Source organism: Sinocyclocheilus grahami, unplaced genomic scaffold (genome assembly GCF_001515645.1).
Source record: "Sinocyclocheilus grahami isolate Dianchi unplaced genomic scaffold, SAMN03320097.WGS_v1.1 scaffold358.1, whole genome shotgun sequence".
NCBI classification, from domain to species: Eukaryota; Metazoa; Chordata; class Actinopteri; order Cypriniformes; family Cyprinidae; genus Sinocyclocheilus; species Sinocyclocheilus grahami.
The window spans coordinates 326036-344127 of record NW_015505537.1 but is presented as its reverse complement, the minus strand read 5'-3'; the positions used below and the strand labels follow the sequence as shown (position 1 = coordinate 344127).

The window sequence follows — 18092 nt, the reverse complement described above, 5'->3', positions numbered from 1 at the left end:
AAGACTAAATAAAAATTAATTATTGTAACATTGTGGTCACGTGACTGTTTACGCGACACCCGCAAAAATGTTTCCGAAATCAAGACGGATCGCATGCGGTAAACGGGATAATTCTCCAAATCTGCCACCAGAGGGAACACGACACCAAATCACACCTCATACCCACAAAACATTGAAAGTTTAGTTTTGCATTGGGCACCGCTCACCAAACTCAGTCTTCCAGACCTTTATATTTGATTAATATGATTTTGAGCAAGGTTTTCAGATGTGTCTTATGCTTCATTCGTGATTTCCCCTTGAGTAAGAAGCGGTGAGCACGCGTGCGTGTGTGTGTGTGTGTATGGCAATCAGCAAAAAGTGCATATAGTACACCCCATATGTGTGATCACAGCAAAAGCCTCGAGACGCGACCAGCCGAGGCCCCTCTGCAGCGCGCGCGTGTCGCCTCCTCTATGTGCGTAGCGAAGGCTCCACCTTTCAAGCATTGCAGTGACCTCAGCAGCAGTGGGCTGAACTGAGCTGGGTGGGATTTTCAGTCTCGTATTCCCGATCTCGTATTCAAGGATCACGATTTAACGGTGTATGTGACGGAGCGAATACGCGTTTAGCCGGCTGGCGCGGAACGGTGCAGGGTTTGTGTTCGTGTTTGCGTGCATCTAACGATAGGGATCAAATAAACGAGGAATGTGGGATTTACAGAATGCCCAACAGCGTTGGAAAAAGATTTAAACCCACCAAATACATCCCGGTGTCCACTGCCGCCACCCTTCTGGTGGGATCCACTACTTTATTCTTCGTTTTCACGTAAGTTTGCGGCGATTTCATTCACGCGCTATTTCGTGAATCGCTGGGAGAGATTGTAAGCTGTTCACTGGACTAAGTTTTTATGACATTTAAATGGCCTGCATTGAGCTATTTCTCTGATTTCTTCATTTAAACGTTTAGTCAGTTGATGTGCATTAAGTGTGCATTTTGAGGGGTCTTCAAATGGTAAGTGATATTGGTATTTTCTGATGAGATTTCATGTGTGAAATGAGTGGTGCCGGTTTTCCTAAAATACTTGTGCTATAACATATAAAGGGACCATAAAGTGATCTTCTCAAGTGTATTGATGGCCAGGAAGTTGCTTTAAGCTGGAGGCATTCATCAAGCACTGAGCGTGATAGAGCAGCTTGTGACAGGCTTTGATTTACTCCAGCAGTTCTTTGAAGAATCAACATTAGGCTCAGTGTTGGATCACTTTAACTATTCTCTTTCAGTCTTTATTTCATCATCTTGCAGGCATAAACCTGTTTGTTCTTGGTGTGTTTTGTAGAAAGAGCATCTTGCAGATTGTGCTGTCATGATTATTATTTTTTGGATCGTGGATTATTAGGTCAGAACATCAGAATTTCTTCTAAGCCTTTTTTTGTGTACCATTTTTAACACCTTTTTGTTGTTGCTTGTTCATTTTGAATAGTTATGCAGTATGACAGATGATTTTTTTAATTTAAAAAAATACAAATGCTGTATATGAAGTGCTGCAGCTGTGATGTCAAAAGCTGGAAGCCATGGGTCCCCTTGAGATTTCTCTAAAGGTGTTTTTCACTTCATGAGTAAAACAAGGTCTGCTCTGTAAATTTTTTGGGATCGTGGATTATTAGGTCAGAACATCAGAATTTCTTCTAAGCCTTTTTTGTGTACCATTTTTAACACCTTTTTGTTGATGCTAGTTCATTTTGAATAGTTATGCAGCATGACAGATGATTTTTTTAATTTAAAAAAATACAAATGCTGTATATGAAGTGCTGCAGCTGGAAGCCATGGGTCCCCTTGAGATTTCTCTAAAGGTGTTTTTCACTTCATGAGTAAAACAAGGTCTGCTCTGTAAATATAAATTTATGATATTTCAATGTTTTTCTCTATAATGTAAATAACATACACCCATACTGAAATTAGAATTTTGAAACGGTTATGTTATTTTTGTTTTTAATGCACAAATGGCCAAGTACCCTCAAGTTTTGTTTACCTGAGACTTTATTTTACTCATTAATTGAAAAATTCCATGATAAAAACCCATAGGAAAATCTCAAGGAAATCCAAATTGGTCTCTCAGGTTTTGACATCACAGCTGCAGCACTGTATAGTCTCATAATTAATACAAGGTCAATAATACAATACATAAAAAGGTCATAAAGCCTCATGCATGATAATTATGAAGGGTTTAGCAAAATGGCGATTTAAAAATGTTAGATTTTCTAGCATGGATCGCAGGATATGTTGGCATACCAGAAGTATTTCATGTCTAAGGAGGAGCTCATGAGGGTTCTGTTGAAGGCTGTCCAGGAGTTGGAGTTTACCTGGGGTCCTCCAGAGGAGCCTGCCAGGAGTAAGCTCGACTCCTGGTATTTCAGGTCCACCCGGAAAGCTGACTCGAGGGCGTCGGTCCCCTTCTTCCCCGACGTACACGAGCAGCTGGTTAAACCATGGTCTGCGCCCCAATCAGCGCGCGTCCACTCTGCCACACAGGCCATCTTTTCCCACGTGGATTGGGCGGAGGCCCACGGGTACGTGCACTCTCCCCTCGTCGAGGAGACCGTCGCTGCACACCTGTGTCCTGCAGCAGCCAAGACCCTAGGCTTGGACATCAGCCTCCCCTCGAAGCCGTGCAGGACCACCGCCCGCCTCGTTAATAAAGCGTATGTGTCTGATGGCGAGGCGGCTTCCGTGCTGCATGTCATGGCGGTGCTGCAGGTTTTCCAGGTGAAGCTCCTGCAGGCGGTGGAGGGCGGAGCCCTCACTGCGGAGGCCATTAAGGATCTGCACGCGGCGACAGACTTGGCGCTGATGGCGACGAAGCGAGCGGCCCAGGCCGTGCGTAAGGTCATGGGTTTTATGGTCGTCCTTCAGAGGCACCTATGGTTAAACCTGGCTGACCTCAAGGATGCTGACCGTAAAGTGCTGCTGAACGCTCCTGTGACTCCCTGGAGTCCATTATTGAATGTCACCTCTTTGGTGACGCCGTGGAGTCCATTATTGAATGCTTCGCGGAGGCTCAAAAGTGCTCCAAAGCCATGAGTCAAGTGATGCCAAGGCGCACTTTCCAGCAGCAGACGGCGAGATCCAGGTCCTCGTCGGCACCTGGCTCTTCCCAAGGGAGGGATAACCCCAGGCCAGCGACCGCGGCGGTGACTGCTACTGCTCCTAGCCAGGAGCCGGATGTCCAGAGGAAGGCGTGGGGTCCCAGGAGGAAGTGCCACGGCCAGCGGAGGAGCCCGCGACGTGACTCTCGCCCGCCGTCCTGACGGTCTGAAGAGAGGAGGAGAGTGCGCGAGCGGACCGGCTCCCAAGCGCCACAAGTTCATGTGTTCAAATGTTTGTGTGTTGGATGTTCATTCAATAAAAATGCATACATTCTCACAAAAAGAGCTCTTTCCTCCTCACTCAGGCAATGCGGTGTCACTCGCCCTGCCTCAGAGCAGTGCGCAGCCACCGCCCACACAGGTTATAGTCGCGCAGCACTCGCCGGTGCATCCAACGACCAAGCCGCTAAAGCCGCTATGTCAGTTCCTGAGCACGTGGGAAGTTATTCTGGGAATCTCGTGCTGGCTAATCGGTGTGATAGAGCGTGGGTATACCCTTCAATTCAGACGCAGACCACCCCGTTTCAATGGCGTAGTGCAGTCTCTAACATTGCCTCGAAATGACCCGGTTCTGAGACAAGAGGTATGCAGTCTGCTTGAAAAAGGAGCGATAGAGCGAGTCCCGCCGAGCGAGCTGGATAGCGGGTTTTACAGCCGCTATTTCGTGGTACCCAAAAGAGACTGTACTCAGTGCAGCTTCCTGTTATTCATGTCTGATTCACTTTGTGCTACCATTATCATGTTATGTGTTATGCTGCTTTAGCACAGTAATCTCTGTGCAGCCCTTCCAGTACCGTTGTTGTGTCTGCCCTGTTCTCAGCGCAGCCTACGTTATTACTGACCAGATTTAGTATACCTGTGTTTTAGAAGCTCATTGGCTTATCTCCACCTATCAGCTGCGAGCCCGCCTACAAGCGTCACAATTGCTTATGGGAATTGTGTATGTGTGTGTGTTCTATCTTCGTTGGGTATGTGACTTGTACAGGCTGCTCGTAGCCTCTCTCATGGCTAGATTGAATATCGTTCCCATAACGGAGAAATGTCTCCGTGATGTCTCATGAAAGCTCGAGAGGGAACGTCTCCGGTTACTAGGCCAATTAGCCGTGGTGAGGTTACGTAACCTCGGTTCCCTGAGAGCGGGAACAAGACAATCACGGACTTCGCCGTGTTCGCTGCTCGACCAGCTAAGCGGCGTTCAGTATCAGATTCTGACGTAATTGATGCATGCACCGCAATTTATACTGCCTCTTGAGCTTGTCAGTATTTGCATGCGATTTGCATGCGTCATAACAATTGGCCAGTCATTTGGACTGGCGTGAGCTAATAGGACTTCAGAAAGGTTGGAAGGGAAGGAGTTCCCATAATGGAGAAATGTCTCCATGATGTCTCGTTCCCGCTCTCAGGGAACCGAGGTTACGATAGTAACTGGAGACGTTTCATGTGGACATAGATTTTTTTTTTTAAATGGAAGAAGGAAAATCTCAGTTTATAAAAATACCCATGTACGTGTGGACATGGCCTAAATACCCACTTGCATCTAGGCACTTATAGGATTTAGGGAATTCCCCTACACATGTGGTCTCTATGTTTTACATTACTTACTTAGATTACATTTAAATCAGTGCTACACAACTAGAGAAAACTGAGGAAAATAGCTGTGGTAAAAAAACGTCAGCACCCATAATGCACTGGGCTTGATCAGGCTACTGTATCTGTGAGCGGGTATATAAAAATGCTGAAATCTGTAGTTTTAATGAAAGCCCTGGAGATTGGATGACAAGTTTTACAAATATTGGCGGATATCTTGGTCCAGGTAACAGAAAAATAATACACGTTGTTCATTTATTTATACTACCAACATTGTTACAATACAAAGCCAGTTGAAAACTGGTGAACTTACGCTGTGAACTTTTTTTTATAAAGACTTTAATAAATTTGTGTACTGGTTTGGGAGCATGAGCCTAGAGCAGATGGATGATCTGTGGATTAAGAGCTCGACCCATTGCTGATTGATATTCTGGATTAATATACTGTTTTGGAAATAGGGGTTGTTCTAATGTAGACCTTTACATGCTAAATTACCTATGCAAATAATAGGAAACAGACTGGTTTTTCAGTTTCCTCTGGTAGCCATTGAGAAGGTGTATGTGTCCAGCCTCTGACCTCCAAAACCTCACTGCCATCTGTATGTAAAACAGCACTCAGGTGCAGCACCAAAGCTAATGTCAGTACCTAAGGCACACTTGTTCACTGACTGCTCGCTAGACAACAAATTTCTGACAATTTGCAAGCAAAGGGAGCAAGTTTAGTCACTCATTTTCGTAGAGAGTGAACCGCTCAAGTGTTCCTAAGAGTATTCTAAGGAACTATACTCTCATTCCGGCGTAATAATCAAGGAACTTTGCTGCCGTACCATGGGTGCAGCAGGCACAATGATATTACGCAGTGCCTGAAATAGGCTTATTGGAAGTTACCTAGCTGGGACTATTTTCAGGCACTGTGTAATATCATTGCGCCTGCTGCACCCATGGTACGGCAGCAAAGTTCCTTGATTATTACGGCGGAATGAGAGTATAGTTCCTAGCCATATCAGCCTAGAAAATCACAACGTTTAATTTTCCGTCGGTCTTAGTACACGATGTAACTACAGAAAAGTCAAGTTTTAAATAGGAAAAATATAGAAACTCTTTGGTCATTTTTGAACGAGATGCTAACGGTCTAATCCGATTCAATGATCTATGCTAAGCTAAGCTAAAAGTGCTACCGCCAGACCCGGAGATCGGCTGAATGGATTCGAAAACGGTAAAACTCAGCTGTTTAACTCTAGGGGAGTTGGAAAATGAGCCTATTTTCAAAAATAGTGGAGTGTTCCTTTAAGGTCTTTGTTCATTGCTGACAGATTTTTTTGGAAATAGGATTCTGTCATTTTGAGTATGATGTTCAGTATTTGAGCTTTATAATGCTTTGCACATTTATTCATCTTGTAATAAAGAAAAATGTCACCTTTGAGACTTTTTTTAATGGTTTGTGTAGCAGTTGCACAACCAGTGAAAAGAAAACATATCAGTGTGAACTGTCAGATAGTGTCCCCTTTTAATTTGTGTCTATTAACCTCTTTCCCTTGTTCCCTTAAGGGGGACAGATTGGATTAACAGCGCTCTGTGTGCAGATGTCCTGTGGTCTGGAGTATTTCTAAATATTATGGTGACACAATGGGCCACAGTTTAAATTTAAGGCCGTTAATGAAGTGCTTATCTCCATTTATATTCATCTTCGTTCCCTGCTGTGCTTTCTTGTTAATGGGCCTGTAATATTTTTATGCTGTTCTGTTAGATTTCACGATAAGCACTTGTACTCCAAGTACGTGCACACAAAAATATACTAACTCTTTTTGTGAATTCAGTGTTTTAATGTTCTGATGCAGAGTTTAGAAATGTGAAGGAGAGGAGGAATTTGATATATTAATTCAAGTGTCCGTCCGATAACACACAGATACACTGCTTTTGTTGAGCAAACTGTCAGGAAGAGAATAATATTTGGCTGATGAATTGCACATAATTCTGTCGATAATGAATCCGTCAGGCCGGAGACTCAAACAGAGCAGAACAGCGGTGTTTATTAGCGTATGTCATAAACAGCAGCGTGCCGATGGAGTGATGGGCAAAACAGAAAGAGCATGGGGGAGGTTTGTCCATACAGTCCATACAGTTAATGGACCCAGCTGACATTCTTTAAAATATCTTTTAGTGAGGAGTCTGGGACTGAGGATTCAGAAATTATTCTCATAATCCCAATTTGTTTTTACTGTAACTAGGGCTGCACGATAAATCAAAATGGAATCGAGATCGCGATTCGACAGAAGCTGCGATTGTCATGCGTATCTTTCAGTGAAGCACGGTTCTGTGATCAGCCGTAAATCTCCGAAGAAACCCAGAAAATGCCTATCGCTGCAGCTGAATAAACCGAAGATTCAGCTGCTTTCATTGATTCAACATGACTAATAAACAAATGCAATGCAACTAAAATAAAGTATATTTATAATGCAATGCCTTTATCACTGCTTAAATACTATGTAATATGTCGCGTGCCTTATTCTGTGTAAGAAGCCACATCATCTCACAGAAGGATTTATTTCAAACACTCGACTGACGTTATGGAGTCCGGAGTAAAAATATGTTATTAAATGTGGTATTTTCACATGCTTTCAGATGGAGCAGCATTTACTTCACAGAGCCGTAGTTCACTGAGAAGCTATGCAAACAGCTGTCATTATCGCAAACGATTTCTTCAATTTCATAATCGCGCAATAAAATCTTTATTTGCGTAACTTGTCAGTGAACTACGGCTATGTGTAGTAAATGCTGTTCCATCTGAAAGCACGTGATGATGATTTACTGCTGATTACAGAACCGTCTTTTTTAACAAAATGCGCATGACAATCGCATTCGATTAATCGTGCAGCCCTAACTGTAACCATAAGGTTGCTTACAACAATTAGGTGCAAGCAAGTTCCCTTCATATGCACAGAAAGATGGAGAAAGCTTGACCTCAGATCTGTAACTGTTCATAAAGCTCTGTGAATACAGGCCATAAACTTTAATTATAACCATGAGCAGTTTGTGGATTTGGCAGCAGTCTTTTAAGTCTCGTTCATTTAAAATGATTTGAATTTCTTTTGCGCTCCCTAGAGGAAGTTACACAAGATGAAAGTTAAACTCTTTTGTAAAACGTTTTCATTGCTGTTATCTGCATATGCAGTGTCATTATCTGTGTACCGAATGGGGAAAATTGCATTCAATTAAATAAGCAAATATCTACCACTCTTCAGGTGTAAGTTAGTGTAAATGAAATGGGAATTACAGAGATAGCTGTTCAGTTCTGCATGGCTATTGAAAATAATCTGATTATGAAGTTATTTAGCTTTTATATCTGTGTGAAAACTAGGTATTTGTCTAGTTTTCAACTACTGCAAAACAAAAATTAAATCATATCCGTTCCTTTCAGAGCCCTGCAAACTCGCTTAGAACAATAAAGACAGCAATGACTCACTCTCACCCTATGTGGGACTCACATTAGAATGGATGTGGGAATCTAATTTTGGACGTCATAGCTCATGTATTCTTAGCTAGAGGCTACATGACAGTAATGAGATCAAATCTGTTTCCCCTGGTTAGTTGACATTAAGTAAAGGGGGTGCTCATGAAGATTGATCCAAATGATGGTGTTAATTTGGTATAGGAAGATTGGCTTTAGCTTAAACTAGTCTGTACACCCTCTGAGAAATACAATTATGCTCTATTATCAGTTATAGCAATGCGTAACCATACATTTCCAGTGTAACATTTTGACACCTGCAGCTGTTGGCTCTCAGCTGAGAGATGAATGATAGTTGAATATGTGCACGGGCCTTTTTGCTTTCCTGTACATTGAATTTGGAGATGTTTTTGAAACGGTAAGAATTTTCTTATGGTCACCAAGCCTGCATTTATTTGATTAAAAATTTAGCATAACCTCTAAAGTTGTGAAATATTATTGCACTTTACAATAACTGTTTTCTGATTTAGTTTAGTTGAATTGTTTTTCTAATGAGGCTGGCAATTGCAAACTGTTGATTCTGTATGCGTGGCTAAACTGTTGGACCTGTTTTCATTGATTGCTGAATCTGATGCAGCCCTCAGACAATCTATCAGCAATGAACTATAATACACAGAAACATTATCTGTCTGTGTATTGATGATTCCAGGTTCAGATAATGCAGATGGCTCAGCATGCTGTCTGTAATGCATTCTGAGTGGATATTGGAGACTTGAGCTTTTCATTATACAAAAATATTGGAGCTAAGAATGCAGCGACTGACCTCAGATTCAAGTTTTCCATTGAGACATGTAACACTTTTACAAAACACTAGCATCTAATGGAGCAATGCTGCAAATGAATGAAGAAATGCCCATTTAGTTGTTGATTTATTTAAAGGAATAATTCAAACTCAGGCCATCCAAGATGTAGATGAGTTTGTTTCCTCATCAGAACAGATTTGGAGAAATTTAGCAAAACATCACTCGCTCATCATCGGATCCTGTGCAGTGAATGGGTGCCGCCAGAATGAGTCCAAACAGCTGATAAAAACATCACAACAATCCACACGACTCTAGTCCATTAATTAACATCTTGTCAAGTGAAAAGCTGCGTGTATTTAAGAGAAAAATGCCTTCTCACATTAAAATCCACCATTTTGGACTGCTTTGTAAATGGTTGATGCTTGAGTTGTGCATATTTCTGTACATTTTATGCAATATTATGGATAGAGGGCTTTTGTTTTAACTGGAAACAACAGTTTAAAGTTAAAATGGTCTTTATGGATTTGTTTATTATAAAATGCAGAGGTCTTTGCTTCACAAAGCATTCGTTTCGATGGATTATTGTGATGTTTTTATCAACTATTTGGACTCTCATCCTGACGGCACCCATTCACTGCGGAGGATCCATTGGTGAGCAAGTGACGTAATGCTACATTTCTCTAGATTTGCTTAGATGAAGATACAAACTCATCTACATCTTGGATGGCCTGAGGGTGAGTACATTTTCAGCAAATTTTCATATTTGTGTGAACTGTTCTTTTAAATGTTAACAGTCTCTATTGGTTAAAAATGTAAAGTGTAGGCTTGTTTCTACTTTATTTATTAATATGTTGAGTAGCTGTAGCCACAGGTCAACTAATTCAAAGAGTCAAGTTGAAAAAAAACCTGAAAAACTCTTACTCTCTTACAGAAAAACTTGATTTGTTGGTCAGTTAGTGAAACTGTAAACTATGCTGACCCTCAAGTGCCTGAGAATGTAGAGCCGAAAAGAGGTTTGTGTCCACATGGCTCTCCATCCAGTATGACAAATCAGCGGATCCTACTATCATTGCACAGCTAGTACTCCACTGAAAGAATTTTGTCAAAAGAGAATTTTCTGACACTGTTTCCCCTGAGAACAGCACAGCTGGGTGTTGATATCTGCAACGTTCCACGGCAGAAGTGGCAACAGATGAAGCCTCCACTATGGCTGGCCGACACACATGCGGTATTATTGCACACTGCAAAGGAGCTTGAACTTTTCACTGTTTCTGCATTCCCGTTGTAAAATAAACCAGCGGGATATTTATTAGGGTTAGATCACGTCAGTTGTTAAGATTGCAAACTGCTCTCAAGCAGAGACAGCACAGGTCATTCAAGGTCATTCTGAGGAGCCGTCAGATGTGTACCTGTTTATAGTGAATTTATCAGTTTTGAATTTTCATGAACTTTAATTACACAAAGCTTCATTTCAAGACGCACACTGGAAGTAATGATAACTGGATGTTCAGTTAGTGAGTCAGATGATGATTCAGTCATTTGTCAGACTGATTCAAACCAGGAACTAATTTGAGAAGATTGAGTTCCAGTAACTTGTCTTAAAACTTGTCTTAAAGCCCAAAATGTTTAATTTATTGGGTTGCTTCAAACATTACAATAGCTACATAATGCATATTACTTATACTCTGGATGCATGAGTACTCTGAAATTGATCAGTGAGTGTTCATCATAAACCACCAGATAACACCAAAGCCTGTCATTTTCTTCTTCAGAAAAACTTTTCAAGAATAGCAGTTCTTTTTTCGTTAGGTTTTTCCCTAACATTTACTTATGTTTTCATAAATCCAGACCCAGAATGTGACTTAATTATACTGGTATGATAGTGAATACTACATATGAAGAGTGTATTTTTCTGTGTTGTTGTGTGGATAATTTGAAGGTAACAAAACATATTTTAGGACGGGTGTACACTAGACCCGGACCGATATAGGTTTTTTGGGGCAGATACCGATATTAGGGAGTATAAAAAATATATATCGATATATCGGCCGATATTCTTTGTGTTTATTATAGTACAGTACCAGTCAAAAGTTTGGACACTTTCCCATTCGTGTGTCCAAACATTAGACTGGTACTATATATAGCATACAGTATATACATAAACAATATATATATATATAAACACATTTTTTGCAATGATCACTCAAATGTGGTGATGAAACACTTATAATGACGTGACAGAGATACATAATGGAGGCAGGGCATTTAACAATTTAACAATAAACTTTATTATCCAAAATGAGTCTGACATCAGTGCACTGAACAGTAAAGTTGAAGTTTATTCAACTTTAATTCAATTCCATTCAACTTTATTCCGTTGAAGTTTATTTCACTTCGGAACATTCATTCATGGATTTGCGCTACTGTCTTCACACACAGACGAAACTTACTAGAGAAGTGTGACATAATATACCTCTGTAAATAAATACACATCTCGCGCACTTTAATGCCCTTTGAATATATATGGTCGAATAAGACAACGCTTGAATGCTGCTGAACAAAAGACCTCCTTACTGAAGGGAAAGTGTTGGCTGGTGTCACTATCTCGCGAACGCGCCGGCGGATCTCCACCAAATTCGGGGGATCCCTTCAGCTCGAGGAGCCCTCTCGAACGCCACCCTCCGCGCATCAAATTTTATCGGCATTATATGTTCTGTAAAAAAATGTTCATATTGGTGGCATATTCGCCGATATATCAGACTCATATCAGCAAAACGATATTTCTGTTGGACTCTAGTGTACACAGTGCAATTCTGAAGGTCAGAACGTCGTGGGCCCTCGCACATGTCACGATTGAGTTTATCCGAAAATCGGATGGAGGCAGTCACACACGACACAATTTTACTACGATTTTACAAACGCTTACATAAGCATCACGTTTCATAAAAATATGGATTCTGAGGATGAAATAGTTTTCTTTGTGGCAGGCTGGCAGCTATGGCTTGTGACATCCAAAAAAAGAAACGAAGACGAAGGACATGGCGAAGAGAATAGCTGAAAAGCATGGTCTTTCTGTTCTTCATAAACAACTTGAGGCGAGTAGGCTATTTCTGAATTTCTGCTCATTTTGACGGAAATACAACAGGCATATTCATTCATAAAGCTGAACGGCAAATTTGCCACAATTTGGAATAACAAATAAAAAATAGAGCTGTATAATTAAACTAAAATTACTATATAGACTATTTATATACATAATATGTGGTTTTTGTCAACTTCTGATAGGTCAACTTCAGATGGACCGCCAAATCGTCAGTTTCAACCGCACATACGCCACGAATTTAAACTGACAGCGTCCGATTTTATTTTACATGTTTGAAAATTATCGGGAGGACGGGAGGTGCTCGTAACATTCTCGGATCGGCCCGTAATTCTTCTCACATGGTACGAGCTGCGACAGTGAGAGCATCTGCGATTTTCTCCCGAGAGAAAAAAAATCGCCTGCGAGCTCGTACAACAGCTACGCCCGCCTTAAGGCAAGTAACTCCCCAGATTGTTTGCTTCCTCGTAGTAGCGTTCCCTCTCATTAAAAGATGGAGAATCCCTGCTGTACACACTTCTGAGACTCATAATGAACTTAATTGTCCTGCTGGGCTTTGGTTTGCTTCATCTGCCCCAGCAGATAGGTCTGTTTTTGGCCAGTACTTTCCATTCATTCATCAGTATAAATTAATTTCATGTGGTGCAGGGATTTACATTCAGAATGTAGACACTTCACTCAAATGAAACCAGGTGATTGCTCTGTTATTAAATACACAAAAGGCTCCTGACCCCACACGAGAGCTAAAAATACAGTCATTCTGCCGTGCCTCTATTGGCTTTCGTAATCATAGCCTGCCTGGAAATCTTCCCTAAAGCACAGAGGCTGCCTGTGCAGACCGGCTGGGGTAACTGGAGCTCTCGGTGTTTGTGTGTGTGTGTGTGACGATGGATGTTACCTCTGAGGTGAAAAGGGCAGCAATGGAGCAGAAGAGATGGCAGGGAGCGGAGTGAGTAGGGCTACTCCTTTTTCTCCATCCCCCTTTCCAACCATTCATCTGCCCACTGCCTGGAAAAGCCTCTGCCTTTTTTTTTTTACGAACATGTGGAACACATTTAACCACCTCAGCTGCGCCCACCCGAGCTGTCTCCACCCTCCTTTCTCTCACTCTTTTCCACCCATTCTGAACGCTCTGCCTTTTACGCCTACTATTTTACTGCATTTGCAGTATTGCGTTCTTGTGTTTGATTAAAAAAGCAGTATTTCGAAACGAAATGCAAAAGCGCCTGTTTGGCAATATTTGGGATTTTGAAAAGCCTGTTGACTTTTGCCATTTATCTAAGGTGATTTTGGAAGTTTTTTAAACATTTGTTTCTTATTTAATTGGTTCCTCATTGTTTGCTGATTTTTACTCTATTTAAACTTTGTGTAATTTATTTATTTTATTTGACATCAAGGTGTATGTCGTGCCTCCAAGCTTTCTTACTCGTTTTGCTAATAAACGTTCTACGTTTCTTATTTATTTGGTTATATATTATACATGTTTACTTGTTTCCAGTTTTGTATACCGATTTAAACTTTTTGCAAGTTATTTGTTATTTTATATTAGGCATAGCCTGCCCTATAGCATGGTGTATTTTTATTTGTTTTGTTAATAAAAGTTATATGTTTTATATATAGGCTAAAGTGAGTTTGATGTTGTATTTTGTTGTTGCATTCAAGCAATTGATGCCTAACTGCCGCTAATTCGAGTGAAAGTAAAATGCGCACGGCATTTAGCTTGAAAGCGAGGAAAAGAGGGAAAATTCAAACGAACTAAAAACAAACAATTGCTTTACTCCGAATTGCTGCTATTTGAAAGTGAAAGTAAAATGCGCACGCTGCTTTTACAAGCTATTTAAAAGCAAAGAAAAGCCAGGAAAAGAGGGAACGCCCCTGCGGTGATACCGGTATTACCGGTGTTGTCACATGTCGATTAATCGGTGGGAAAATGTCCTCACCGTCACAACCCTACTGTCAATCAAACTGTTGAAAGCATCTCAGAGGTGCCACTGGTCTCTTGTGCTTTGATGTAGAAGATGTAAAGGCCAGCTTGGCCCCTATGGGATTGTTTTTTTATTTATATACAATGTTATATCCGTGGTGGGCCACTATGGATTTTTTTCATAGGCAGATTAAATATTTGAAATTAAAACAGTAATACCGTAAAATATTATTACTATTTAAAATAACTGGTTTCTATTTGAATGTTTTTTAAAATGTCATTTATTCCTGTGATGGTAAAGTTGAATGTTCAGCATCATTACTCCAGTCTTCAGTGTCACATAATCCTACAGACATCATTATAATATGCTGATTTAATGCTCAAGAAAAAAATTCATATTATTATCAATGTTGAAAACAGTTGAGCTGCTTCATATTTCTGTGGATTTAAAAAACTATAGAATAGAAAGTTCAAATAGCATTTATTTGAAATAGATTTTTTTAACAATCTAAAAAACTTGATAGTCAGTCTTGGCAGAATAAAAAATCTTACTGACCTCAAAGTTTTGAACTTTAGTGTGTATGTCATCAGAAATGTAAGTATGTAGTAACTAAAAAGAGATATGCATGCATGTAGTAAACAGATGCTGTAATAATGAGTTGGTGTTGATTGTGCAATGCTTAGAAATGAATTCAGTTCTTGGTTTGGTGCATAATCATGCATAATAAATTGAACTGAATTTGAATTTCATCATCAGTGCGAGAACTGTGTCTTGTTTAAAGGAAAAAAATGTTTCAGGTTTAATCTGTGTGTTTGTCTGTGATGGAGGGTATGAGGGCATGATATACATACACACACACACACACACATATATATATATATATATAAATATGCTTTCTGATCGGCTCATCTGTATTCATCACCTTACATGGTTGTGTCATTTTCAATCAAGCCAGTTTGAAGCAAAAGAAAAGAACTCAAAATGAGAAGTGACCCCAGAGGCCTAGAGTAAGAGCGCTCTGCTGTCTGTCAGCCCGCAGTGTTCTGACAGAATGAAATCACTAATGCAAATACATTCAATTTGACTGTAAAATTCAGAAAGGCGCCCGCAATTATAGCTTTATCCTGACCAATGGTGTTCTCAATGCCACTGTGAGTCAGAGTTTGGTCTTTTCTTTCACAACAGATCGAACAGTGCTTGAACGTAGTCAGAAGATGTGAAACTCCTTGCTGCCTCAGTCATTTTTAGTGCTTTCAGTAAATGCTTAAAATATATTTATGGTGGCTGCCATATTCGGTTTCATAGAGTAATGTTGTTGCTTGAATAAGAACGCAAATGCTACGTTTAAAGGTGACATATCATGAAAATCTGACTTTTCCAGGTTTTAAGTGCTATAATCAGGTCCCCGGTGCATCTACCAACCAAGCAAACGTGAAAAACATTAACCCAGTAACTTTGTTTTGGTAAGCCTTTTTCTGCAAGCGTCTGAGAAAACGAGGGCGTCTGATTTCGCTCCCTTGGTGACGTGGCAAAGGGATCTCATTATAATATTACCGCCCCTTAATCTGTAAGTTTCCACCCATGGCGCCATTATTGTGTTTTCGCAAGCGACAACGGTGTATTAGTTCTAATGCCATGGCAAAAGTTTGAGCAAAACATGCTAACTGTTCTGTCTTTGGCTGCAGAGACGAGCACAGAACACCGTTTAGAGTCCCAGCCTCAGAGGAGACAACAGAGCAGTGGATTTATTGATGTATTTACTGTATATTGCTGCTGCTGCCACACAGATCTAAAATAAACATGTGATTTATAAATGAACGAAATGACTCGAAAAAAGATTCGTTCATTTTGCTGAACGAGACTCAAAGGTCCGAGTTGGTAAAATGATCCGAACTTCCCATCACTAATAGCGCAGATCTATTCTGGAAAAGGGGGCGGGGAGCAGCAGCTCATTTGCATTTAAAGAGACAGGCACGAAAAACAGCATGTTTCTGCTTCCACTCAAAATAGGCATTTTCAAAATGATATAATACATGATCTGTGGAGTATTTTGAGCTGACATTTCACAGACACATTCTGGGGACACCAGAGACTTACATATTGTAAAAAGGGCATAATATGTCTCCTTTTAAAAAGACAGATTTATCCACCTTCAGTTCTTTATTTGCACTGAAGATGTTATTTTTGGTCTTGAGGTTCATTTTATCCATACTACTAGAATGAGATTCTGCGAATTCAGACTCTTCTAGGAGAAGTCTAGGGAAACATCTTAAGGTCTGGACACATTTACCAACTTTTTATGAATTTTGTGGGCAAAATAAAAAAAAATAAATTTCAGAGTCCAGATTTGTTGTAAAAAGCTTCTGTTTTTAAGAGCTTGTCTCTGCTTTCACAGTAAGCCCTGTTTGGGTTGTATGGGTGGAAGGGACCAGATAGAAGAAGAATCTTGTCTTATCTGTGCTGGCTTGTTTGTTTTCCGCTCCTCTGGGAAATAATTGTTGGAGAGGATGGCTGGAAGACCAATTTTTTTTCCTTTTAGATCTTCACTGTTGCCTTTTGTTTCTTGCCGTCTCCTGCAGCTTTAAACAGCCTGTTGGGACATGTCCTCTACTCCGTTTCATTCTCAAGATCACACGTGTTCATTTATGTTCCAGTATTCTGGCCAAAATAAGCTGAAGAAAGTATTTTTGTGGCTGACATCCATGATCCTTCATGGGCATCACAGTGGGAAATGAAGCTGAGCTACACATCAGTGATGTTTTCCTGATCAATTCGGGATAAAAGAATGAAGCACATTTGACATTTGAGAGCCCTTCAGTCTGTATTGTTGCAGCGATTCTTCTTTTTATGGTCTTAATGTTTTTGATCACTTTAAACAAAAATCCATATATTTAAAGTGCTATACTGTGTGTATAAATGCCTTGCGGGGTTGATTTATTATATTGGTCCTTCCATGTGGGTTTGGGTTCATATGACTGTTTATATTGAGTACATTTTTTAGAGTATGAGTTTGTGTGTGGTTGTGCCTAGCAATAAATTGATCCTACACTTCCACTCCTGTTAGTGTCTACATGACATTTGTTCAGCATTCACACAATCCAGGCTGTAATATGGAGCTTATCATTGTCATTGTCCTTAAACTATAAACAAGTTCCTCTCTAATTTCCTTTCATAATCAAGACCCTCTCTGTTAGCTCTGACTCTATGGTGTTATGTCATGTTTACTTACCTTCACCATCATTCAAAAGTTTGGGGTCAGTAGTATTTTTTTTTAATTGAAAGAAATGTATGCTTTTATTTAGCAAGGATGCATGAAATTGATCAGAAGCAACAGTAAACATTTAGCATTTTCAAAATTGATAATAAGAAATGGGTCATTCCGTGTCAACTCAACCAGTGGTCCCCATCTCAAATTTTTGATTTTGCTAATATTTATTCTGAAGAAAGGTAAACATGTATAGTGAAGAAAGCCAAAATATTAAATGTTGTGGATGAATATTTATTTAGTAATCCACTATTTTGTAGAGAGGGGGGTCAAAATGGCAATTTTCACCTGAGATTCAGAGCCAAATTACGGGGGGTAAAGATGACTTAAGAAAGATGGCAGCATCATAATGTTACTTTTACACAGAGATTGGTAGGTCTATTAGTAAAATCTGTTGAATTTAGCAATCTTTGTTGCATTATGTGCCAATGGTGACCATTCAAAAATGGGGAAAGAGCACTTTTCAAGCTTTTTCTCCAAAGTTTGCATGACCATGACATTTAATATTTTGGCTTTCATCACTATACATGTGTATCTTTCTTCAGAATAAATATTAGCAAAATCAAACATTTTAGCCAGGGACCCAATGACCCAAAAGGCATTTGGTGCTCAACATTTTTGACAACATTTTACAGTAAGGTGTCATTAATAATGAACAATAGGCTACTTCTACAGCATTTATTGATCTTAGTTAATATTAATCTCAACATTTACTAGTTTACTACATGTATTTAAGATCAAAAGGTATCTCTTAGCATTAATTAATGCACTGTAAACTAACATTTTGTAATTAATATTAACAAAGGTTAACAAATGCTGTAAAAAAAAATTATGGTAGTTGCA

The 18092-nt window shown here is 40.0% G+C and overlaps 1 protein-coding gene across 1 annotated transcript in view; it reads left to right on the top strand.

Moving 5' to 3' along the window:
- Window positions 1–114: 114 nt before the first annotated feature.
- LOC107548914 (probable palmitoyltransferase ZDHHC8) overlaps window positions 115–18092 on the top strand; it is a 79973-nt gene continuing 61995 nt past the window's right edge. The window contains exon 1 of the mRNA XM_016229788.1: window positions 115–804. Within this exon, the coding sequence (XP_016085274.1) occupies window positions 701–804 (104 nt within the window). The 5' untranslated portion in view covers window positions 115–700. The remainder of the gene's footprint in view (window positions 805–18092) is intronic.